The sequence below is a fragment of the Mesoplodon mirus genome, assembly GCF_964341445.2.
Source record: "Mesoplodon mirus genome assembly, chromosome: 2".
Classification (NCBI taxonomy): domain Eukaryota; kingdom Metazoa; phylum Chordata; class Mammalia; order Artiodactyla; family Ziphiidae; genus Mesoplodon; species Mesoplodon mirus.
Window position 1 is genome coordinate 60,702,661 of NC_138977.1, and position 27,367 is coordinate 60,730,027.

At 40.3% G+C, this 27,367-nt stretch overlaps 1 protein-coding gene across 1 annotated transcript; it reads left to right on the forward strand.

Moving 5' to 3' along the window:
• Positions 1-1,849: 1,849 nt before the first annotated feature.
• OIT3 (oncoprotein induced transcript 3) lies at positions 1,850-26,672 on the forward strand (the record flags this gene model as incomplete). The annotated part of the gene is made up of 9 exons (XM_082634482.1): positions 1,850-1,975; positions 5,781-6,155; positions 6,939-7,046; positions 12,038-12,160; positions 15,812-15,934; positions 17,734-17,894; positions 19,502-19,917; positions 24,969-25,068; positions 26,499-26,672. Exons 1-9 carry the CDS (start codon positions 1,915-1,917, stop codon positions 26,670-26,672), a joined length of 1,641 nt encoding a protein of 546 aa, XP_082490608.1. The 5' UTR covers positions 1,850-1,914.
• Positions 26,673-27,367: the final 695 nt, after the last annotated feature.

Sequence of the window (27,367 nt, forward strand, 5' to 3'; positions counted from 1 at the left end):
AGCTAGCAATACAAAGAAATTTTTGAAACAACTGGGGACATTTAAATATGGAATGAGTATTAGATGATATTAAGGAACCACTGCTACTTTCCATAGTTGTAACAATGACAATACGATTATATAAAAAAGAAAGGCCATTTGTTAGAAATGTATACTGCTGTATAAATGAAATAAGATTGACAAAATGTTAACTATTATTGCAGCTGAGTACTCATTATTGTTTTTTCTACTTTGTATATATTTGAAATTTTTCATCGTAAAAAATTAAAATGAAAGGGCCGGTCAACTAAAAAGGAAAAAATAGGAATAAGAAAAATATCCTACCATCCTGGGAAGACTTGTTTACAGAACCAAAGGACTATCTGGTAAAAGTCCTTGACTCTGGCAATCAATCCTGGCAGCAAATCTGGGTTTATCTCATGCACACGTCCTCTGTTTCTCTGCAGCACATATGAAGCAGCCAGATGGCTTCTCAGGGACAGGAAATTGCAGGGTTTTGTTATTTCTGTTAAGACCATTGCCACTTAGCAGCACTACCCTGCAATGAAACAGTTCCTCAGTCCCAGAGTCATCCATTGCTGCCATCAGATTGCAACTTAATCAGCTAATAATGATCAAGTTGCCTGTGTCCCACTAGCATTAGTGATAAAGTAGCTGAGTACAAGTTAAATTAATGGAAACCCCTTGCTAGACTGTAAAGTCTGCTTGTGGGAACCTCTTTTACCTTAATCACTGTCAAATACCCGTGACCAGCATGTTACCTGGCCCCTAGTAAGCACTACTGTTTAACTGAACTGAAACCCTAGAGGAAAGGGGCCACAGTAATTTGAATGCTACTTAGTGTAGTAAGAAAACGTGCTAAAAGATTATGAAGACAAATTTAGGGACTACTTCCTAAAAGACAATAATATTTCTTTCCCAGGCACTAGAAATTCAGTTATTAGGAAAAGAAGCATAAATTCTTGCCAATTCTCATTCTACGCACTGTAGGATGTCAGGAAGCTGGCAAACTCCAAACCTGTAATTCCTAAGGTTATGTCTAGTGACATGTAATATACAGGACTCTACATTGTCCCTCTCTTGTCTAAAACTGAAACTGTAGTAAACTTTGTCACTTACTTTTCAGTGTCGTCAATTTAATGAATAGTTCCTAATCTGAAGCCCCTACCCCTTACTGTGAGAATTAGTGAAATAAATAACAATAAACCATTTTAAATTTGGAGAAGAAAGGCACTATGAAAACATGAGATACTGATGCTCAAACACAACTTAAACTTTGTTTCTTTAGGAAGTTTTGATACCAAAGACCATAATAAAACAGACTTGGACGCTTGCTTCAAGAGAATATTGACCTCATTCCACACCTGTCCTTACTACTCTTTTGTGTGCTATTGTAAACTCCTTGGCCACCTGACCAAGACATTTTCTAAAGATCATTTCCAAAAATTAGGCTTTATCCCATTCTCATGTAATCTGCAATGCTATGGCTGCAATATCATGAAATCAGTTCCTTGAAGTCACAAAACAAGATTTTGACGTGAGGGGATGTCCCTCTTTTAGAGTTCCCTTCTGGATAAGATACTGGAGGCCTCATTGCAGGGAAGTCTTGAGAGAAAAACAATAGGAGGATGAGGGATTGTGAGAGTTTTTCTTTTTTTTTCCCCTAAAGAAAAATATCAATAAAATAACTCTGTTGACAGTGTAAAGCAGTGCTTCTATCTGGGGTCAAGGCCAGAGCAATGGACACCTTATCCCACTCATCCTCTTCCTCTGATAAAGCCCCAACCAGTACTGAAAAGTCTTCTTCACAAGGGCCTAGAGGCCTTTTAAAAAAGTGTTTGAAAAAGAAGCGGACAAAGGAAGACTGAAATTAAGAGGATTTTCCAGTCTGTCTCTGGTGGCTGGTCCAAAAGGATGCTTCAGTTCCTGCTCTTCACCTGCCTCTTCATCACAGTAACACTTGGGTCACCAATGGGTAAGTCTTGTGTCAAGTACTTGGCACGATGTACTTTTTGTTGAGGAATTTGCTGTTATGTACAGGTTATGAAGAGCAAGATTCCAGTATCTTAAATACTGGTTCTAGAATAGGAGAAGGAAAGTCATTGAAAACCTGTGGAGATATATTTTCAGAGAATTTCATTTCATGTTCCGTTTAGCCTTTTGCCTGGGCATCCAAAATTTCCATGGATCTGCCAAATCCAAACAACTTTCCATGAGCTAAATATTTCTTGGAGTATGTGTAAAAGGAATCCTAACTTCTTTATACTCTAGGCACTTGTATAGTCCCAACTTTAAGAGGGAAAAAAAAATTTTTTTTAGAGCAGAGGTTAGAGTTTTTTCTTTCATTAATACAAGGGACTGAGTGTGCCCCTAAAGGCACAGATCTGGATAAATCAGACTTCTTAGTCTTGACATCTGAAAATACGAATTTTTGCAGAGACTGAGTGAATCTTAAACTGTCTCCCCCCTTGGTACCTCCAGACTTGGTACAAAACTGGCCAACAAAGCAAAGTTTTAATTCCAGTTAGTAACAAATTTCTCTCTCCTTTTCCCATTAGAATTTAAGTTCTAACTAGAAGAGAGAGTGAAATGGCGAGAACCATCCTTCTTGGCACCTCTGAGAATCTCAGTGTTTAAGTGCCCCTATTTCTTCAGGGTAACTAAGGCCTTGCTCTAGTACCTTTAAGAATAAACATTAAAAATAGGCTTGAGACCCTAAGGAGACATGTAAAACTAAATGTCATGTGGTATCCTGGATGGAATGCCAGAATAGACAAAAACAGGCAAAAACTAAAGAAATCTAAACTATGGACTTGAGTTAATAATAATGTATCAACACTGGTTCATTAATTGTGGCAAAGATACCACACTAGTGTACGATTGTTTCATAATAGGGGAAACTGGGTGCCAGAAAATGGGAACTTTTTGTACAATCTCCTCAATTATTCTCTAAATCTAAAACTGGTCTAAAAAAGTCTTAAAGATAGGTTTGAGCTAAGTTTAATCACCCTGTATCTGCTGCCAGTAAGTAACCAAGAGTCTCTTGAGTCAAAGTGGTCCTGCCCTCAACTTCCTCCCCGCTTTCTCCCCACTCTCTTCCCTGGCTTACTCCTCCCTCTAGTACCTCCTGTACCCTCCCATCAGACACCTTCTCCCCTCCCAGATCTTTTTTATTTTATTAATTTTTTTCCAGCCCTCCTAGGACGTTTGACTCAACGCCATAAGCAAGATAAAGGGAGAACTTTGGGGGCTGGGGGCTAGGGACTGGGTGGGGGTGCAGTTGTCTGAGAGGAGAGGGTAAGTGAGAAAAAAAGTAGAAGAGGGGAGGGGGTAAGGCGGGAAGCTAAGCGGGAGAGGGAAGGAAGGAGAGGAGGGGCTTCCGGCCCGAGAGCGCGGGGGCAGAATCTGGCGACCGGGGGACTATCCGAGGGGCGGTGCCCAGGGTGCGGACCTGGAGGCTCAGGGAGTACTGGGTGCCGGGACGAAAGGGCGGGGTTGCTGACATTTACTCTGCTTTCGGCCACGGCGAGGTGCTGGCCCTGGTGGCGCACGGACGTCCGGGCTGACGAGCGAACGTCCTGAAATCAAGGCTGACCGGCTGTCTGCCAGCTGGGGCCCCAAGCTCTCTCATTTGAGCGGTGTATTATGTGTGCGTGTGTATATATACGTCAGCAATTCAGGACGCAACATGCAGAATACCGAATTCGGGCTCCACATTGAGAGACTGAAAAAAGGAATTAACGCCAGTGGCCAGATTATTAAAGGATTAAATTACTCCCTTTAAAGGGAGTGAGTGGAATGGGTTTATTTAATGTTAGGAAATATTGCATGGGTAACTTTTAAAATATGTATTTAGTTTACAGAAGATAGTAAATTTCTCCTATTTGTGCCATGTATCACCTACAACAAGAGAGGAAGTAAACTTTCAACAGATAGCACAAGAAATGATAGTTAAATTTAAGGAAAAACTTTATAAATCATGAAATAGTTATTGAGGGAGGTTTAGGAATTTCTGTAAAAGCTATTAAAAGTTGAGTACTTAACCATTTCTTATAAAATTAGAGCCAAGGAGTTGAACCAAATATTTCTATGAATTTATAAACACCTGTGAAATTGCCCTGAAAATCTGTCTTCATAAGAGAACCACAGCTGGGAGGGCAGATTAGGGAATTTTTCCCTTTTCAGAGGGTAGAGAGTCTGTATGAGGACATTTCTTCCTCTCAAGGGACATCAAACCATGGTCTAGGGCACAGTCGGGAAACCACAGGGACATTATAAGGAGAGGGTTGCTCCTGGCACGTGTAACTCTGCATAAGTGTTACTTCCAGAATATGCAATATACTACTTATTTCTTGTCCCAAACGGTTATTATACTCTCAATGGGGCCCTTAGCACTAGGCCGCACCCTCCTCTACATGTGACTGAAGTTTTGAGAGTAAACTTGAATTTGAAATGTAGACTGGGAAAACCCAAAATATTTTCTAGACAACTTAGATTTTATGATCATGGCCTATCCACACTTAATTATTGTACAGTATTTGCTGAAGCTGAATTTCCTGCCCACAAAGTATATCAGCCTTAATATGAATTCCCTGCCTACAATGTCTATTAAGTCAGCCTCACATGCATTAAGAAGGATAGTACTTTGGCTAGGACTCCCTTCTAGAATTTCTTGATTTTATAGATTCTTTGTAAGAACAATTTGCCTGTGTTAATTCAATGTTTTCCTGAAATTGAGAGAAGCAGTGAACTGGGGATATTGGTGTATTCAGTCATTAAAATGTTTTTGATGAGATATTTGTCCATGTTATTTATGCACTAAAAATGCATGCTTGAAATGTTGCTATATTCTAGACAGTGATGCCCTGGCTAATTGTGAAGACACAAAGTTCATGGTGTTTTCAATAGGTGATGGAACATGTACCAACATTCACATGGAGAATATCTTTGGTAATTACTTGACATTATACTGTGTATTTCAAAGCAGTTGACATATGCCAGAGGCCTATTCCTTCTAAGGTGGAATGAGCTTTACACATTCATTATCAAGCCAAACTGCCCGCTAATGCAAAATTCCATCCAAAATCTTGCTTACAAATGACGATCCAACTACTTTTTGAAAATTTCCAAAGATGAAGAGCTTACCACTCTATGATACAGCCTCTCCATTACTAGGTCGCTGAACTGAAATGTACTTCCCCGTAACAATTTGTTCTTGTCATTGTAACAGAAAGCTAATTCCTCTTTCACAAGCCGTTCCAGATTTTTGAAGACTGATGCATAGTCTTCAGGGTTTGTTTTTTTCCCCTCCAAACAGTAGTTCTCAGCTTCTTCCCCAGTAAATAATTGTTAGGCTCCCTTCTAAATCTGGTCACCTTCCTCTGGACATCAAGTTTGTCCATTACTTTCATAAAATATAGCCTCCAGGTGTGAAGACAGTACTCAAAACATAGTCTGACCAGTGCAGGTTTCAGTGAGACTGTAACCTCCCTTGGTCTGAACAACTATCCTATCAGATGATTACTCTGGATAAAAGGTTTAGTTCAATGCAAACACAAAACCTTAAATAGATTTGAAATAATTTTTCAAATGTAAAAGGCATTTATGAAATATGTTTACGTCAACTTGAGGAATCTTAAGCAGCTACTTTTGGGGACTTTAGATTATTTCTTTCTTGAACTAAAAAACCAAAATGTAAGACCAAGAAGGTGGACTCAGTCTATTGCCACTGTGATCTGAAACATCACAAGGTGCCTCTGAGGTGTCCTTTTCATTCCCAGCCCTAGATCCTTGTTCTGCTTACATCAGTCTGAATGAGCCGTGGAGGAACACTGACCACCAATTTGATGAGTCTCAAGGTTCCCCTCTGTGTGACAACAATGTGGATGGGGAGTGGTACCGCTTCACAGGCATGGCAGGGGATGCCATGCCCACCTTCTGCATACCAGAAAACCACTGCGGAACCCATGCACCTGTCTGGCTCAATGGCAGCCATCCTCTAGAAGGTGATGGCATTGTGCAACGCCAGGCCTGTGCAAGCTTCAGTGGGAACTGCTGCCTCTGGAACACCACGGTGGAGGTCAAAGCTTGCCCTGGAGGCTACTATGTGTATCGTCTGGCCAAGCCCAGCGTCTGCTTTCACGTCTACTGTGGTCGTGAGTACCTTCCCTGGGCTCTTTTCCCTCCCCCACAAGGCCACATATGGCATCAAAGAGAAAAACGGCATAGGAAATTTGGTTATGGTAGTATCTCAGAGCCTGAAGAACATTGATTTAGGGCCACGGATACCTCCAGATCATGATTTCTGAGGTCTGTTCTTAGATTTCTGAAAAATTCCTGAAGAATAGAAAGGGAAAGGAGCTATGACTTTGATCAGTTTTACTTTGTCTTCCACTCCATTCAAACAGAACAGTAGAAAGCGAAATGTTATTTAGTGTGGATTTCCAGCCTTTTTGAGCATGGAGGACCCCTTCTTAATATATATTTCAGACATCCATATGGTAGCATTGTGCTTAGTGCCCATTGATTTTTTTTAATGATGTATAATGGAAAGAAGCCACTTGAGATCAGTAATACTTTTAAATGAATTTTCATGTTATTAATCCCATAAAAATCTGTATACATTTAAAATATATACTGCATAGAAGAGTAGGACATAATGCTTATTTAATCTACAGCTCATGTTTGGTGAGGTTTTAGATTTGCAGAAACTCCATGGTCACCCAAGGATCTGAAGTTGGGACTCATTGATCTCAATGACAGAACATGTCCCTAGGCAGCATCTCTTGCCATTGGGTTATATAAACCCTGATCAATGAGAATTCTCTTGATGTTGGCTAGGAATTCATACCCCATGATTGAACTCATGAGGCTTTCTCATGGATGAGAGTGTCCTCTGGTCCTCGCCCTTCATGAAATGACCTCTTTATCCTCCATAGATTTTTATGACATCTGTGATGAGGACTGCCACGGCAGCTGCCTGGATACCAGTGGGTGCACGTGCTCTCCAGGAACCGTGCTAGGCCCCGACAGACAGACCTGCTTTGGTAAGAAACCCATCTTGCGGTAGAAACAGGCTATTAGGAGTAAAGGACAAATCAAAAACTCTTCCTGGCTCAGAGTGCCATCATTTTTCCAGTTTGTGTCTCTGAAAACTCAGAATGGGGTTTGTCTTTTTAGTTCATAACTAAAGCTTCAAGCCAAATTTATATCATGTGTCGGGACAGTCTGGTATTGCGTTGTCTAATACGCTAGCCACTAGCCATGTGTGGCTATGTGGCTTGTGTGACTGAAAAACTGAATTGTAATTTTACTTAATTTTAATTTAAAAGCTAATATTTGATTCAGTCATTGGAAAACTAAAAATGTGTGGGACAACTTGAGTGAACTGTAAATTTTATGACTCTAAAATACAGCTCAAGTATTTCTGATGAAAATTTATCATTCAAATTGAGACATACACACCAGATTTTGAAGATTAGTTCAAAAAAAGAATAAAAGATATCAATAATTTTAATATTGATTATATATTGAAATATTTTAGACATATGAAATCTATTTTTTAAATTTATTTTATTTATTTATCTTTTGGCTTTTGGTATTATCTTTTGGCTGCACTGGGTCTTAGTTGCGGCCTGTGGGCTCTTCGTTGAGGCACATGGGATCTTCAGTTGTGGCATGCGGAATCTTTCGTTGAGGCGCGTGGGCTTCTCTCTGGTTGTGGTGTGCAGATTTTTCTCACTCTAGTTGTGGTGCACAGGCTCCAGAGTGTGTGGGCTCTGTAGTTTGTGGCACGAGGGCTCTCTCGTTGAGGGACGTGGGCTCAGTAGTTGTGGTGCGCCGGCTTAGTTGCCCCACAGTGTGTGGGATCTTAGTTCCCCAACCAGGGATTGAACCTGCGTCCCCTGCACTGGAAGGCAGATTCTTTACCACTGGACAACCAGGGAAGTCCCTGAAATATATTATTAAGATTAATTTTACCAATGTCTTTTAATAAATTTTTTAATGTGACTACTAGGAAATTTTACATTACATGTGCGTCTTGCTTTGTATTTCTGTTGGGTAGCTTTGGTCTAGAATTATCTAAAGACATACTCCTATAGCTTCACTAATATAATTTTGGTTTGTCTGAGTAGCAAGAAAGGGGAGTCAGATTATTTGTAGGAAATCCAGAGTTGTCCAATTGTATACATGTTTTGTTGTCTACAGCAGGGAGAAAAATAGAGTTAAAAAACCCAGGACTGAAGATCATCTATTTTCTGTTTAGTGTTATGAAGCTTTTTGTATTCAGACTCAAATAGAGTTAAAACAAGTCTAGAGAGAAAGGGGAGGACTACCCCACAGCTGCCTCCTCCAGAAGAAGAGTAACAAGATCAGGATGGGATAGGGCATCAGGATGAAAGGGATATCAAAGGGTTCTTATTTTAGAAAAGCTTTTGTTCCTCAGTCTCTTTAATGAACCCCACTGGCCATCCCATGGAGCATGGTTAGGCGCTCCCATAACAGTTGTTAGGGCTCTTGCCTGGTTGATTTTGACTATGTGATTTAATGTAAACAGGTTCAGGGTGTGGGGGATGATGGTTCCTACAGTTCTCCCCAATCCCTCGCACTACACACACACACACACACACACACACACGCACACACACACGCGTGTCTGTTGGAAAATATTTGGCTTCCTCTTAAGGCAGGAGTTGTTCATTCATCTCTTCTTTTGTTTTAATATAACTTTTGAATAGGTAATGTATTTAAATGACTCCCAAGTTAAACAGCATGAAGGTATACAGTGAAATATCTAGCTCTCTGTCCCCCATTTGCTCCATTTCCCTCTCCTCCAACTCCATCCCAAGTAAACTCTTTTTTTTTTTTAATATTTATTTTATTTCTTTATTTTTTTGGCTGTGTCGGGTCTTAGCTGCAGCACGCAGGATCTTTCGTTGTGGAACATGGGCTTCTCTAGTTGTGGCACATGCACTCCCGGGCACATGGGCTCTGTAGTTGTGGTGGCCCGCAGGCTCTCTCACTGAGGCGCGTGAGCTCAGTAGTTTTGGCACGCAGGCTTAGTTGCCCCACGGCATGTGGGATCTTAGTTCCCTGACCAGGGATTGAACCCACATCCCCTGCATTGGAAGGTAGATTCTTTACCACTGGACCACCAGGGAAGTCCCCCAAGTAAACTCTTACATTATTTACTTACGTATGCTTCCAGGGTTTCTTCAGGCAGATATAAAAATAAAAATATACATATTTATTTATTTGTTGCCATTTTTTAAACCAAAGTTTGCATATTATACACACCATACACATCTCTTGCTTAACAATTTATCTTGGACATCTCTGCCTATCGGGACATAGGGAAAAGCCCTCAGTTCCTGCCTGGGGTCTGTCTGTTGGTTTCAGGGAGGTCATGAACTTCCTGAAATTAGAGGCAAAATTTTGTGTTTATGTGCATGTGTCAATGTTACTTTAGTTTTTTAAAAAATATATAACAATTTTAATTATTTATTATAGATTATTTTTTTCAGGCAGAGAGAAGAGTATAGGAAAGTAATATAACAGACACTCACGTACCCAGATTTATAGCTAAATTTTTCTTCCTTTTTTAATTAAAAAAATTTTTTAATTAATTTATTTATTTTTGGCTGCATTGGGTCTTCATTGCTGCATGTGGGCTTTCTCTAGTTGTGGCGAGCGGGGGCTACTCTTCGTTGCGGTGCATGGGCTTCTCATTGCGGTGGCTTCTCTTGTGAAGCACGGGCTCTAGGTGCGTGGGCTTCAGTAGCTGTGGCTCGCAGGCTCAGTAGTTGTGGCTTGTGGGCTCTAGAGCACAGGCTCAGTAGTTGTAGTGCACGACTTAGTTTCTCCGCGGCATGTGGGACCTTCCCGGACCAGGGCTCGAATCCGTGTCCCCTGCATTGGCAGGTGGATTCTTAACCACTTCTCCACCAAGGAAGTCCCTCTTCCTTTTTTTAAAATAAAATTTTGCAGATACAAATAAAGCCATCTCACTCCATCTCTTCTACCTCTCTCACCCTCCAGGGGTAATCACAGTTTTGAAGTTAGTGTGTGTCCTTCTGGTCCTTGTTTTTATGCTTTTATTATTTATGTAATAAATAACAATAATAATATAACATAACAATAACAATATATGGCATTGTTTTGTGTGTTCTTAAAATTAACATAAAAATGATACCTTACCTCACTTGTGAGATTTTCTTTAGAGTATACCCATAAAAGTGGAATTGCTGGGGCGTAGAGTTTCTAAGGCTGTAAGTGACAATAAGCTCCCAGATAACAACGGCTTCAATAAGTAGAAGCGTATTTCTCTCTCACGTAAAATTATCAGTCTCGAAGTAAGCAATCCAGGCTTTCGACGGAGGGTGAACCCAAGCACCAGTGTGGCCACTCCCAGGAGGGCTGCTAGCACCTCTAGCCATCCACTGTCCAGGCAGTAGGGGTCCTGATGAAGGGTCTAATCTTAGCAACTATATTTTTCATTTCTACGAGTTCTGTATGTTTGTTTTGTTTCAATTCTGCCTTGTCTTCCTACACAATTTTATTTTGGTTACTGGCCTTTCTTTTATCTGTTTAATAATTTTTTAAATCCTTGTATTATGGATTTTTCTGGATTATTCTTTTTTCTCCAGTTCAAAGCCTCCCATTTGTTATCTTGTCAGCTTTCTCATAGTGGATCATCTCCTCCTGCATAGTGTTTTGTTTTGGTTTTTTTTTTTTTTTGTGGTACACGGACCTCTCACCACTGTGGCCTCTCCCGTTGTGGAGCACAGGCTCCGGACGCACAGGCTCAGCGGCCATGGCCCACGGGCCCAGCTGCTCCATGGCATGTGGGATCCTCCCGGACTGGGGCACAAACCTGTGTCCTCCGCATTGGCAGGCAGACTCTCAACCACTGCGCCACCAGCGAAGCCCCTGCATAATGTTTTATGATAAACCACATTCTGTTGTAATTGTTTTTCTGTGGTACTCCACTCTTACTATCTGGTTTGAGGAGGGTTTTTTTATACTACAGAGAGTTTTTTGATTGCTTGTGTCACAGAAGCTTCAACAGTCCAGGCCAGGCCAAATTTTACATCAGTTTCTCAGTTTCAAGATCCCCACGCCATGTGGGAATTATGAGTTCATACATCAACCGTGGCAGGGCCCAACTTGGGGTTTATGAAGACTTTTCTCTTTCCTAGAGCCTCAGGCAGAGAGCTCCTTACTTCTTTCCTGGGCCTCGGAGCAGAGTCCTTCTCCTCCCCCTTTCATTGTGGGGATACGTTTTCCAGGGTCCTAGACTTGAGCAGGGTTTCAGTTCCAGCTCATCTCCTCTCGTGGGCCCAAGGCCATGCTTCCTGTTACCTTGTGGGTGTTTAAACCCCAGTCCCTGGTTTATATCCTGTATCCAAGCCATGACCAATTCAGCTCCTCAAGCTCCCCTGTTTTTGTTTGTAGAAGTTGACATTTGTTGCCAACTGTACATTTTTTTTTATAGCAAAAGTCCATGTCCTTCATCAGATTCTTTAAAATGTTAGCAATCATTGCTTAAGTACAATGTGGGAATATTCCAATGTTTAAAATAGATTTTGAGGGCAGTTGTTCATGTTATAAAGAAGACTGCTTCGCAAAAAAATTTTATCCAACATATCCTCTGCAATGCAAATTCCTTTAATGCATTTAAAACACAGTTTGACTTATGTTTTATTTATTTAGCAAATCTTCAGGAATTGGAGAAAGTGAGACTCTCCAATACGAACAAGCAGGTGAACCCAAATAACAAAGGGGACTTCATTTCCCCAACAGTTTTGCCCTGAGGAGGGAACTGGCAAGCAACCAACTAACTGCCTTCTGCTCCAGCAGAGGGCAGAGGGACAAATAACTTAGTGGGGAGACCAGATTAATAAAACTGATTATATTGGAGTTGGTTTGTGGAAAGTCTATGGACAGGATCTGAAAAGGTGTGGAGTTTCTGCTAAGGGGCTTGGGAAAAGACTGCCTGGCTCAGCAGTATGTAAATGGTGTGGTCTCTCTTCTACAGATGAAAATGAATGTGAACAAAACAATGGTGGCTGCAGTGAGATCTGTGTAAACCTCAAAAATTCATATCGCTGTGAGTGTGGGGTTGGCCGTGTGCTAAGAAGTGATGGCAAGACATGTGAAGGTGAGATGGGCAAGAAGGGATTCACATCAAGAGCCCCCAGTAAGCCATTGGCTTATTCTTTGATGTTCATAAAACTGGCCAACGTCAGAAGAGAGTAACAATCTGGCTGTGTAAAGAAACCACAAATCATCATCACTGAACATCATTGCAGGATGCTCGTGTTGCAGACAGAATGCAGTGTTGATCTTGTCTCCAAGCTTTAGCAGGAGGGAGCTGTTGCATTTTGCAAGAGGCAGAGACCTGCATTTTAATTTGAGGTATAAAAATAGGGTATTCCGTGTTTCTCAAACTTTAATGTGCCCACGAATCACCTGGGATCTTGTTAAAATACAGGTTCTGATTCAGTATGTCTGGGGTCAGGTGAAGATACTGCATTTTTAAATAACTTCTAGGTGACACCTGTGCTGCACATCCAGGGAGCACGTCTGGCGTAGCAAGATAATGGGTAGGTAGCATAACAAATGGTTTGCAGGAGTGTTTCTCAAACTTCCCTGCTGAGAATCACCTGGGTGCCTTTAAAGCTGGCCTTTCCCAGGCCTCTCTCCTGGAAACTCTGGTTCAGTGGGGCGGGAGGGGCCTTACAGTTTGTGTTTTTACCAAGTTTCTAGGTGAGTCTTACCATCTTGGAAGTTTGGGAAACTGGCTCACATGAAGCCATTTTTTTTTACTCATATGCTTTGAATTTATTAGAGATTAATATATTTTTAGAGATAAGTAAACATCTTTTTTTTTTTTTTTTTTTTTTTTTGTGGTACGCGGGCCTCTCACTGTTGTGGCCTCTCCTGTTGCGGAGCACAGGCTCCGGACACGCAGGCTCAGTGACCATGGCTCATGGGCCTAGCCGCTCCATGGCATGTGGGATCTTCCCGGCCCGGGGCACGAACCCGTGTCCCCTGCATCGGCAGCGGACTCTCAACCACTGTGCCACCAGGGAAGCCCTAAACTTATCTATTTTTGATAGTAGAAATGCTGTATACATTTCATATAATTAAGTACTAAAAAGAATTTGTATGTCAAATAATTGAAATGGAAATTGTCTACTATTATGACATGAAGCTTAGATAATGTCCCTTCTCTAAGGCCCTTGCAAATTGTCCCAAATAAAATTTCATCACTTCCACTTTAATAAGTCTGGATCTCATGATATTGGGAGTTGAGAGACCAAAAAAGAAAAAAATTCTGCAGATTATATGAAGAGATAAATGGCTTAATTATCATTATTTACAGAGGACATATGATTTGTCCCAGAGGGTAATTGAATTTGTGGCATAACAGATTATAATACTGCTTACAATTTCACTTTATTCTAGTTATATTCAAAATAATAAAATACTACCCCAAAAGGAAAAATTATGGCTAGTGCTCACAATTCATTTCATGCAACAAAATTTGCATTATTAACTCAGGGACCATTAACCAGGATATCAAACTACTGTCCCTTGTAAAAAGACTAAATGTACTTTAAATTTTATTGAATAAGAGTGATGTCCTGAATCCTCCTTAAATCTTATTTTATGCAATAATCTTTACATATTTAAATATTAATGAAATGTTCCATGAGGAACATTTATAATTACTCATGAGTATTTTATTGGAAATATTAAGTTAATTCTCATATAATTTTAAAACCTAATAATCATAACTGAAAAGTATTTTAGCAGAAGATAAAATTTGAATATGAATTACACTTTAGGATTAAGATTCATATTTGAAATCCTGCCTTTTTTTTTTTGGTTTTGTTTTTTTGTTTATTTATTTTTATGGAAACCCTTACATTTTATTGATAGTCCAAACATATTTGTTTCTTTAGCTAGTCTGTTAGATTAGCATATCTTCTTTTTTAAAATAAAAAGCTCTTTTTAATTTTTAAGTAACTTTTATTGTTTTGTTTTATTATGAAAGAGTTACGTTCATAGAAGAAAATACAAAGGAGTAAAAGAACGGTAACTAAAATGACCACAATCCCACTTGCAGATATAGCCATTCTAAACACTTTGGTACGTCCTTGGAAGAGACTTAAAGTGCTTCAAACCAAATAAGAATTTCAATTTATTTTGTGCTTTGCAATTTTAGACCTGGAAATATCCTGAGTGAACATTTAATCCAACCCTTTCATTTTACATATATTGAAATTGAGGCCCAGGGAAATTAACTGACTTAAGGAAGACCATTTTTAAGAAAAAAATTTCCTATTAATGTTGACTTTAACATTTTATAGCAAATTTTATGCTTTCTTCTACACCATTATATATCATTTTCAGCTATTTCAAAAACCCATAGGAATACTCTTATCCTTTTTAGCTGTACAGATTTATAAACAGGTGATAGCCTAATCTCTCCTAAGTTTTGCAAAGATTAATTCATTGCAAATTTATTCTCTCTCCCTGTTTCACAAAAATTGATTCATCTCAAGTTAATTTACTGAGGACTAATATTTTTATTATTAATGAACTGAGACTTATAGCTATAACTGGAAATTGGCTCATATCTTACCTTAAGCATCTTAAATGATTTGAAAGCATTCCCTTTTTTTTTTTTTGGCCATTCCATGTGGCATGTAGGATCTTATTTCCCCAACTAGGGATCGAACCCAGGCCCTTGACAGTGAGAGTGTAGAGTCCTAACAACTGGACCACCAGGGGATTCCTGAACGCATTCCCTTTTATTATCTTACCCCTAAAACAGGGACCAGCAAACTTTTTCTTCATAAACACAACAGTAGATATTTAAGGCTTTGCGGACCATATGGAATCTGTTGAAACTACTCAACTCTGCCCTTGTAATGAGAAGGCACCCATCCATAGACAATAGGGAAATAAATGGGTATGACTGTGTGCCAATAAAACTTTATTTACAACAACATGTAGCAGGCCAGAGTTTGATGACCCATGATCTAGAAGATCATATCCAGAGCCCACAAAGGTCATTATTTTTCCTCGCTAACTATGACATTATGTGGTAGCTTCTTCATTTTTCAACTGAATATTTTTCCTTTTTGCACATTTGATTGAGTATGCTTTTTGAAAATGTGAAAGTTTTAAAAAGAAAACTTTAAAAATCTACCTCATAAGAGGAATGTCACAAAGAGCTCAGCTGAGTGGAATCTTTCAGTGTGTTGTCCAGGTTTCATTTTTATAATGTGCTGTCAGCCCAAGAAACATATCTCCAGTGCTATTATTCCTAGAGATTTGAGGAGATTACCAACCACTGGTAATAGCTCTGACTAACTCTGATCCATTTAGCTGCTCTAGGTGAATTTATATTCTGTCAGTCCCTTTTACATCAATAATACTCTATAAAATTTCAAACTGGGTGGACTAAATGTTACAGAAATTAAGAAATAACTTTCGGGTCTTCCTCCCCCAAATTGTAGTCTAACCATGAGAATAACAGACAAAGCCGGATTGAAGGGCATTCTACAAAATGACCAGCTTAAATGGTTAGAGCTATGTGTGTTATAAGATTGCTCTTTGTAGCTTTAACATTTAATAAACTTCTTTGTGGACGTCATGTCTCAGTGACTGAGTTGGGCCCCAGTGATACTGTGATAAGTCAAGTACAATACCTGATGCAAAGTACCAGTCCAAGAACCAGAATTCTTGGGGAAGAGGGCTACAATATCGTTCCTTTTTCTTTTGGTTTTTATTGCAGACATCGAAGGATGCCACAATAACAATGGTGGCTGCAGCCATTCTTGCCTTATGTCTGAGAAGGGCTATCAGTGTGAATGTCCCCGGGGCTTGGTGCTGTCTGAGGATAACCACACTTGCCAAGGTAGTACATGATCAACCTCTGCTCTTAATTCCTCCCTCTTAATCTCCCTGCCTTCCTCAACCGAGTGTGTCAAGATTCTCATCTTTTAGAACACTACCTCTTTTAGCAGCGTGTGTACACTCTGGAATCATTCAAAAATTGTGGTAAAAAAATATAACATAAAATTTACCATCTAAACCAATTTTAAGTGTATAGTTCAGCAGTGTTATATATATTCACATTTTTGTGCAACGAATCTTCAGAACTTTTTCATCTTGAGAAACTGAAACTCTATACCCATTAAAACAAGGACCCCTCATTCCTTCCTCCCTCCAGCCCCTGGCAACCACCATTCTACTTTCAGTTTCCATGAAGGCAACTACTTTAGGTACCTCATATAAGTGGACTCCTACAGTATTTGTCTTTTTGTGGTTGACTTAATTTCACTTAGCAAATTGTCCACAAGGTTCATCCATGTTGCATCATATGACAGGATTCCTTCCCTTTTTAAAGCTATTCCACTGCATGGGTATACCACATTTTGTTTATCCATTCATCCACTGATGAACATTTGGATTGCTTGTCAATAACGCTGCTATGAACACGGGTGTGCAAATATCTCTTTGAGGTCCTGCTTTCAATTCTTTTGGACCTATACCCAAAAGAGGATTGCTAGATCATACAGTTTCCTTTGCTTTTTACTTTTGATTTTTTTCTCTAATTTCTATTATTAGTTGTATAACTAATACTTAATTTAGATGGAGTTCCTCTCTTTTCTAACAGATAATTGGCTTATGAAAAGTTGAAAGCCCTAGGGAACTGATTTTTCCCCCTACACATACGATCTGATCACCAACAATCCTCTGAGAACTATTTTCTGGAAATCTAGTTATTTATGTCCAGAAAATTAATTCACTCATCCAGCAAGTATTTAATGAGCACCTATATGTGACTTCTTTATACTAAGCCATTGCTGTGATATGCCCTCACATACCAATATTGCCCTCACATATCGTCTGACAGTACCCTTTGTACTCCTTTTAGAGTATTTGTACAGTCTAGAGGAGTGAACGCTAAGGAAGAGCAATATTTTTATATTAAATTAAAGTGAATTTTATAGTTTATGGTTTATTGAGCAATGCAAGGACAATTTAGAACTCTTCCCCAAGGGCGCTAACGCTGTTTTTTTTTTTTTGGTACGCGGGCCTCTCCCGTTGCGGAGCACAGGCTCCGGAAGTGCAGGCTCAGCAGCCATGGCTCACAGGCCCAGCCACTCCATGGCACATGGGATCCTCCCAGACCGGGGCACGAACCCTTGTCCCCTGCATCGGCAGGCGGACTCTCAACCACTGCGCCACCAGGGAAGCCCTGACGCTGTTTTTATTACCTCTGTTTTATGGGGCAGTAATTAATGGGAAAGTCAAAGCAGTAGCATTATGTAATTTAAGCCTATATCAAAACAGTGCTTTTTCTGTATTGCAAATAAATTGTGTTTGTGCTAAAAGTTCATCCTTTAGGTGTTTCAGTGCATGGAGTTATGCTAGACACACTTTGAAATAAATGTTTGTTGGAATGAAATTTTGATACAGTATTTTCTCATTTGGGAAACAATATAGTATTTGAGGAGCATTATTTGACCACAACCTTGGGAGTTAGGAGTCCAGGTTTTATTCACCAATTTGTTTTGAGCCTCAGAGATTTCCTTGAGGATAGAACCAAAAGCTCAAGGTGTGGGAGGGAGAAGTTATTTCTCCTAGAATCCTCCTTCCCTTCTCCCAGTTCCCCTTTTCCGGTTCTAACAGCAGTTCCTGTCCCCACAGTCCCCGTGTTCTGCAAGTCGAACACCATTGAAGTGAGCATCCCCAGGGACCTGGTCGGCGGTCTGGAGCTCTTCCTAACCAACACCTCCTGCCGAGGCGTGTCCAATGGCACCCACGTCAATATCCTCTTCTCCCTCAAGACATGTGGCACAGTGGTCGATGTACGTTCTTCCTGAAGGACCCTTGGGGAATGACCAAATCCATTTATTTGGGAAGTTGTTGACAGAGGTGTGCAGTGTGGCTTGTGTCATAGATGAAATATTTCCACATAAAAGAATGGAGTTCAAAAAATCATATACCATTCATTTAACAAATGTGTTATTGAGCATCTGCTGTGCTGTGGTCCTGACGCTGGGAGGACAGTGGCTTAAAAAGAATTCTGCTCTTTCTGTTCTCAAATAGTACCATCTCTCCAATATGTGCAGACATTTTTCTGAGTGCATTAGCACCAGTACCCAGAGGCTGGCTATGTCTCCTCTGACCGATTATTATACTTGAAGATAGTGACTGATATAGATGATGGTTCATTTATGAGGTAGCAAATGAGTTCAGGGATTGAACGAGTTAGAGGTAAAAGGTTTGTACTTTCCTGCAAGAATCTGTGCACAGCCTTGTGCTGGGAGCCTGAGGGATATGTGAAATAAGATTCCTGACTTTTAGGAACATACACAGTAGTATTGAGATGAAAACACACACAAATTATAAATAAGAGACTGTGATACAGTTCACGGGTAGTATAGGAGTCCAGAAAGGGACAAACAACGGAACAGTCAAGACAAGTGGGACTTGAATTGGGGTGGAAGCATGTGTGTGGTTTATACAGGCGGAGACGAAAGGAAAGGGCATTTCAGGTGGGAAACAAGTGAGCCAGTCTCAGACATGGGAATTCCTGAGGCTTATGCTGAGTGAATGGGCAACACAGCCTGACTGGGAAAGGAGACTGGAAAAGTAGATGGGGGAGACTATGCTTCCAGACATCTGCTTTGTGTGCTGGGGTGAGACATTTGAGCTTTTTCCCATAGGAATGGGATTAAGCAGGCACTGTCATGATGAAATCAGAAGTGGACAAGATGGATAGAAAAAAGAGGACCTGGACCCAGGAGATCAGTGTAGAGGCCCTTGCAACCAAATAAACAAATACTTATTTATTGAATCCAACTTAGAGAAAATCAGAGAGCTAATGAGATTTGGGGTGAGACATGGGGGAGATATATGAGGAGAAGGTCCCACTTTAGGCAAATTTTATTTGTTGTATCTGTGGATAATCAAATGGAAATGCCCTACAATGAGCCAGGGGTTCTGGCACACAGGAGAGCAGACAAGGCTGGAGATGAAGAACTGAAAAATCATCTGGGTAAATGCGACAGCTGAAGTCTGCATGGGGTTGAGCTCAGCACAAGGTCATGCTGCAGCACCATCACAGGATTCCAGAAAAAGAATAATGTACAGAAGCTGTTCTTTTCTAAAGTATCAGAGCTTTGAATTGGCTGATTCTGCATAGCTCAGGTTTTTATGACTAATACTCCAAAAGAATATGTGGGTTGACCATGAAGTGGTATGTAAAACTCTTTAACAGTCAAAATATCTTGCTAAAAGGAGGAGAAGCAATTAAAAAAAAAAAGAAGCTTCAGGCTTCAGCAACCAAATCTCTCATGTGCTTTGATGTAAAAAGAAATTTGGAGAACGTTATGGTGGGCGGGGGGCGGGGGCTGAGGTGCTCTATGGAAATAAACATAGACTCTCCTCTCCTGGCCCTGGCCTGGCTCAGGTGGTGAACGACAAAATCGTGGCTAGCAACCTTGTGACAGGTCTACCCAAGCAGACCCCAGGGAGCAGCGGCGACATCATCATCCGAACCAGCAAACTGCTGATCCCTGTGACGTGTGAGTTCCCGCGCCTGTACACCATTTCCGAAGGCTACGTTCCCAACCTTCGCAACACCCCGCTGGAAATCATGAGCCGCAGTCACGGAATCTTCCCTTTCACTCTGGAGATCTTCAAGGACCATGAGTTCGAAGAGCCTTACCGGGAAGCTCTGCCCACCCTCAAGCTGCGAGACTCCCTCTACTTTGGCATTGAGCCCCTGGTGCACGTGAATGGCTTAGAGAGTCTGGTGGAGAGCTGCTTTGCCACCCCTACGTCCAAGATCGACGAGATCCTGAAGTACTACCTCATCCGGGATGGGTAAGTAGGCTGCTTGGACGATGGATTAGCCCCAGTTCACATCCGACCTCTGGGTGCGAGAGCAAACTCAGTCATTTCCTAAAACCCCCGCAGCACTCTCGCCAGCTCTTAATTAGTTCAGAAACCGTTTGTGTGCATTTTGGTGGTAAAAACTGGTGAAGGAGAGGGGAGTCCAAAATGACTCCAAGGGGTCTAGCTCATGTGACTGACTGGATGCCCTTAACCAAGATGAAAGGACACAGGTGGAAAAGCAGATTTGCTGTGAAAATATTGAATATGAGAATTCCAAGTAATAATATTGTATTGTCAATACCTGCAGGATACTAAGGCAGAGAAGTTCAGTGGGCAGTTGGAAATGCAGGTCAGACCCAGGAACAAGGTGAAGACTAGAGACAAAGGACAGAGAATCGCCCCTGTTTATAGCCAAAACTATAGGATTAACCTGCCCAGAGAGATTGTAGAGCATGGGTGGCAAGTTGGGGCTGAGAAATGCAAGAGGGTTAGGAAGTGGGAGCAGCAAATGTGGGCCCCTCTTTTTTTTTTTTTTTTTTTTTTTTTGCGGTACGCAGGCCTCTCACTGTTGTGGCCTCTCCCGTTGCGGAGCACAGGCTCCGGACACGCAGGCCCAGCGGCCATGGCTCATGGGCCCAGCCGCTCCGCGGCATGTGGGATCCTTCCGGACCGGGGCACGAACCCGTGTCCCCTGAATCGCCAGGCGGACTCTCAACCACTGCGCCACCAGGGAAGCCCCAGGCCCCTCTTTTAGGAAGTTCGGTAGTGAAGGAGAGAGAAGAAACACTTGGTCAGTTTTAGGAGAAGAAAGATCAGGTGAAGTTCGTTTCTGTTTGCTTGTTTTATACAAAGGAGATTTCCGTACTCCCTGAGGATGCTTGGATTGAGAACTTTGCTTGTCTCTGTGTATCATTGGAAGCCTGCAGTTACCACACCCACTGCTTACATTCCCTGGAAAATTACACTCACATTCCAAACTCATAGTAGTATCTCATCAGTTTCTTCCTCATCCCCAATGTCAGATGGGACACATCTCAGGCAGATCGGGACCTGCAGCTTAAGAAAAGGCAAATAGTCTAGTCAGAGCACCATAGGTGTGCCCCAGTTCATGCCCTTTGCTAATTGGCCTGATAGACTCTGAAATTTCTCCTTTGCTTTTAACTCCCCAGATCTCTCACCACAGGCAAGCTTCACCTGCTGCTATCGATCTTCTGCACAATGATTTTCAACCCTGATGCACATTAGGATCAACTGAGAAGCCTTTCTAAAAGTAGCAATACTCCAACCTGGTTCTCCACTCTTATTGCCTTAATTCCAGCTCTCATTATCTGTCACTCGGACAGGTAAAACACTTTCTAACAGCCTCCTAAATCCAGCTCTCAGGTCTCAGCTCCACAGAGCCCTGGGTATCCAGCCAAAAGAAAAAATATTATATATATAGTCAGATCCCTGCTGAAAACATTTTGATGCCTCTTGATTTCCTTTGATTGGTAAATTTAACTGTTTATCAGCAGGAGTACTTCTAGTTTCAGATTCCTGTAGCCTCCTTAGCTTGTTTTCAGAATCTGGAAAATACATCGTTCTGAGCTGCTTTGGATGGCTAAGAGTAGGTCTCATAGGGGGCTGAAGCCCTTTAGATTTCTTGCCATCTTAAAGGGTTCTCCACAAAGTTTTAAAATGAAATGTAGAAGCATCAATTTTTATGTCTTTTTTTCAGTCACATAATTAGTGCTAAGTAGATTAGGGAATGGATTTACTTTTGGGGGAGAATGGATTTGGGTTCCTTTCAAATTTTTTTACAGCTTTATTGCAGTGCTATATGCATACAATAAATGTACATATTTAAAGTGTACAATTTGATAAGTTCTGATGTATACACCCTGGTGAAGCTATCACTACAATCAAGACAGTGAATATTTCTCTTACCCCAAGTTTTCTCCTGCCCCTCGTATTTACTTTTTGCAAACATAAACGTATAGTCTTAACTCATTTACTGGGAAAACATGTAACCTGCAGTCTCAATAAAGCTTGTTATTCAGACCCTCAGTTAGGTCTTTATTTTAGGAACATACACAGTAGTATTGAGATGAAAACACACACAAATTATAAATAAGAGACTGTGATACAGTTGACGGGTAGTATAGGAGTCCAGAAAGGGACAAACAACGGAACAGTCAAGACAAGTGGGACTTGAATTTTAGACAGTTCTAAGGAGAAGCTGTGCTATTTAATTTTCCAGCCGTTAGCACACAAAAAAACAACAACAAAATGCTATGGAAGATATTAAAATTGTTAAAAAGCATAGAACTCAAAAACACTGCTGTGTGGGCCTGTTTCCACTATTCACAGGAAAACAGTCCCATTTCCGGTGCAATATTGTATAGTACAATATTGGCTAGGACAATAATGGTGCATTTGAGATAATCCCTCAAGATAAAATCCAACTCTCAGCTTGGCTTGCTATTCCTCGCCCTCTGACCTCTGCCTTCTCCAGTTTCTGCTCCTGCCAAAGGGAACCATGGACAATTCCCAAATTCTGTTGTTCCTTACACCCTCCTGACTCTGCACCTGCTGTTTCCACTGCCTGAAATCTTCTTCCCTGTTTCTTCCTGTCTGATTCTTACTGGTCCTTCAAAACACATTGGGATTTCTTTCCTCCATGAAGCCTTCCCTGATTCCTTCTGACCTGAACTAGATATCTTCCTTCCTTCTTCCTCCTCAATGCCTTGCCTGCAGTAAAAGTCATTAAATATTTGTCTAATGAACTACTGAATGAGTATTTATCATAATATTAATCTGGGGCTAGTTCAGAGCCCTAAAATAAACATAATGCAGTTTACTTATATTTGTAAATTGTTTGATTATTCAGTGTCCTCAGCTTAAATTTAATTCAGGCTGATATTTAACACATCTGATTCACTTCCCTCTAGTTTAGTTGGCATATGCTCTGAGAATGCAAAATAATTTAATGCAAACCTAAGCAAAGTAGAATTAGAAAGTTTATCTCCAGAAAAAGAAACATTGAATTCCAAAGTCAAATATTGGACAACTTTTGGGTAATCAGTTATTTTGGATTTTCCTATACCATTGTTACTTTCTTTTAGCACATGAACTTGGAGTTGATGAACTAACATTGTCTAATCACAGCAAACACCAAATCAAGAGCCAGAATTTGTCTTGGGTTCTATTCCATAATGTGTTGCCCTGCAACAACTCTTTCTGCCACATCTTCTCTTTAAAAAAAAAAATAGTATTTTTACTACTCAGCCATAGAAAAGCATGAAATAATGCCATTTGCAGCAACATGGATGGACCTAGAGATTATCATACTAAGTGAAGTAAGTTAGACAGAGAAAGACACATCTCATATGATATCACTTATATGTGGAATCGGAAATATGATAGAAATGAACTTATTTACAAAACAAAAAGAGACTCACAGTCACAGAAAACAAACTTATGGTTACCGAAGGGGAAATGGGGGGAAAAGTTAGGGGTATGGGATTAACAGATACAAACTACTATATATAAAATAGATAAACTGCAAGGTCCTACTGTATAGCACAGGGAACTATATTCACTATCTTGTAATAACCTATAATGGAAAAGAATACGAAAAAGAATATATATGTATAACCAGAAACTAACACAACACTGTAAATCAACTATACTTCAATTTTTTAAAAATAGTATTTTTAGGTAAAGATAAATTGAAAATGCTGAGGCATTCACATGAAAAGTGTCATTTTAATGTCACGTTACTATTGTTATCATAGGTACTGGGCTTTAAGCTCCCTGATGTCACAGATCATATTGTTCATCTCTATCTCCTGTGCAGCCCCCAGCAGAGTGTGTCACACAGATTAGATATGCATTAGGTATTTATTACAGAACATAATCAGAAGATGGTATAAGTTCATTTAACCTCAGGAAAATGAAAATGTGTACATAAATACAGGAAATAACAGAAACCACATTATATGTTTAGATCCTCTTCAGTTTAGGGGAATAAGGTAGTAGTGGTAATACAAGTCAAGATGTCTTATTTTTAAATAATTTTATTGGATTTTTCAACTGCCCTGAAACAGCAATTAGCAATGAACCAGAAAGTGCTCTGTAAGCATGAGGAGCAATTATCAACTTTTATAGGCTTTTATATCTGATCCCACTTTTTTACTGGCCTGGTAGACAGGAACTATTAAGTATCCATAAAAGGAAAACAGTCAGGAAAAAAGTTCCTTTTGAATTCAGAATGGAAAACATAATACATGTGTGAGCCCTGGCCTTTAGGAGAAATTGTTCATCAATACTAAACCTTCGCCTCAAAGTGGAGCATCACTAACCCCTCTTTACCCTCAACTAATCCTGAGGCGAGCCTAGGAGTTTCACTTTAAGTGGTAGACCTGAGATTAAAACCTCAAAGCCCTATCAAACTAAAATTTAGCATTAAATCTGGGAAAAGAGGAATTAAAACATTTTGGAGGTGAATGATTTTCCCCAATAGATCCAGTTATTCTTTAAGAAACTGACATCTTTATGCAGCTCTTTGTTGTACAAATCGGGGTTCGCTCACCTTTGGATCCCCTTCAGGGGTGGGTGTCCATAAATACAGTGAAATCTAGTTAAAGAAAAGCCTTCTCAAATCAATAATAAAGTACGTAAATGCAGAATTCCTGCAATATATTACAAATGAAAATACAGCCTTAAAAAGATACCTTGATTTCAAAGGATATCTCTGAAACAAATGTTGCTGCTGTTGCTAATACTTCAATGCAATGACTTAACAGGAGGTCCTTGTGCCCAGTTTGTGGGTACAGAGAATGAGAGATGGGACCGACAGCGTTAATGAGCAGGCCTGTGTCTGAAGATGCCTTCACAGGGAGGGGATTTCATTTTTCTTTCATTCTCAAAAATCTTGAGTGCAGCCCAGCCTCCTCCACCCAGTTTGCCTCTCCTTGGACCAAACACGTTGGACTGGATTGTTTTTCCACCTCTGTTTAAACAATCAAGTCTTACGTGCTATCCTGCCCTACTTCCAGCTGTGTTTCAGATGACTCAGTAAAGCAGTACACATCACGGGATCACCTCGCAAAGCACTTCCAGGTCCCTGTCTTCAAGTTTGTGGGCAAAGACCACAAGGTGAGCTGAACACCTTTACCTTTTAAAGGTACCTCTCCTCCCCAGCCTTCCTTCATGGTGTCCCAGTTTGTTCACATTCTACAAGCCCACAGTTAGGATCTGCATCACCTCTATGAAAAATACTATAAAACTGGCCATCTAGAAGGTTAACACCTCCATGAATGTCACAATTATCTGCCCCCCACCCAGTAAAATAACTGGGCTTGTTCAAAGAAAGTACTATGTGATTATAATTTAAAATCCTTGTGAGCAGATGTGGTTGAAAAAGCCTATGTAGTGGTCACGTGGCAAAGTATATGGAAAGAATATTTGCAGAAAAGACAAATAGTGAAATGTTCAGTGAAAATAGTACTTACATGCCAATTAAAATAATTATTATAAGACTATTTTATACATATGAAATTTATAAAAGTTATAAATCCCAACTTGCAAGGCTATAGGGACATGTATACAATGCCAGTATAAATTGGTATACTTTCTGGAAAGTGGTCTGACAATGTGTAATAACCATAAAATTATCATCGTCTAAAAATTTCAATTCTGACAGCTTCTCAAAAACAAAAAGTAAAACATGACTTGTTGAATGTGTTTATAAAGCACTGTTATGAGAGAGGTGTTGTTTAAACCAAATAGTGTATCAATTAATGCAATATTAAGCAGTTAATGCAGAATGAAATACAGAAAAAGGAGATATGAAAAAGCTATTGTCATAAAAATTTACATGCAAATTGAATGTGATACAGTTTTTAAAAAACGTATATACATGAATAGAGGTTATAAGAAGCTATGTATACTCTGTAAGGTAGAAGGTTTTTGTTTTTTGTTTTAGTAGAGTTGTCGAAACACATAAACAAAAGGAAGTTTAAGAGACCAACAGTCTTTTCCATACTGCATTTAAGTGTATTTATGTCCTGTCCAGCTACATCATTGTCCTAGAACAATTGTTAACCATGATGACTAACCCTGATCTTCCTCCTCAGCTAGGCAGCATGCATGGGGAAGTTACTTATAGGAAGAAGCTTGGAGAAAGAACTTGTTATTTTACACAGAAGTGCGTGGGAGCCCATGTTATGCCCAGACCTTGATGTGAAGAACCAAGATGTTAACATTATTAGATGTCTTCACAGAGGTCTCTTGTGTCCCTGCACAAAGGCGGAAGTTATGGATGTAGGGTTTTAAATCACCCACATGACTCAGTGTGTTTGCCATGTTACTAAATGTGTGAATAGGGGCAAGTTCGTTAACCTCCTAAGTCTCAGTTTCCTCATCTGTAAAATGGGGATGAGAATATCTACCTCAAAGGGTGGTTGTTTAGATGAAATGAGATAATACATATGAAACGTTTGGTATTGTGTCTGGCTCCTAGTAAGCAGCCCCCAAGTGGCAGCTCTTTTTACTGTTTTTGTTCATTATCATTATGATCTTTCTAGGAAGTGTTCCTGCACTGCCGGGTCCTTGTCTGCGGGATGCTGGACGAGCGTTCCCGCTGTGCCCAGGGCTGCCACCGGCGAATGCGTCGTGAGGCAGTAGGAGGAGAGAATGACAGTGGTCCACAGAGCCACATACTGACAGGCGGCCCCATCAGCATCGACTGGGAGGGCTAGGATGACCCACCACCGGAGTCCTACTTCTGGCTGCCTATCTCTTTGGAATTCTCCCCTCGCCCTCTGAGAACACCAGCCGACACCCTAGAACACAGCGCTGCTTTAAACCTTATACTGTGGGTTTAGACAAACTCCCAGAACTGACTCACTCTGACTCTAGCCCACTGTGTCGGGAAAGATCACCTCACTGCTGACTAACCTGTCCCAGGTGGGGCTTCATCTTCCTAATGTGGAAAGCTGCGCTGTGCACCAAGAAAGCAGCTCACCCCATGCCCCCCATTTCTTTCCTGCAGTAAAACACCTAGTGTTGGATGCAGTAGTATGACTAAAATCAGAAGTTCGGTATAGTATTTCAAATTAGGAACTTAAAAAAATTAAATAGTTGCTTGAAATTATGACTTAAATACCCAATGACTCTTTAAATATGTAAACAATAATTATACCCTGAAATTTCCATTCAAAGACAGAGTAGTTATAGGGGATTTGGAAGTTTATCACTGTAAGTGTGTACTAAAAAAATACTATTTGGATTTTCTCCTGCACAATATTTTCCTCTGAGGTTTTTATGCTGTCTTAAATAAACTATTTTCAATTAATAAATGTTAATAAATACACTAACTTAAATTTAAGTGGTTCAGTGACTGAACTGTAGACAGAATTAAAATGTGGTACCATGTGCCCTGTTATTTGGCATT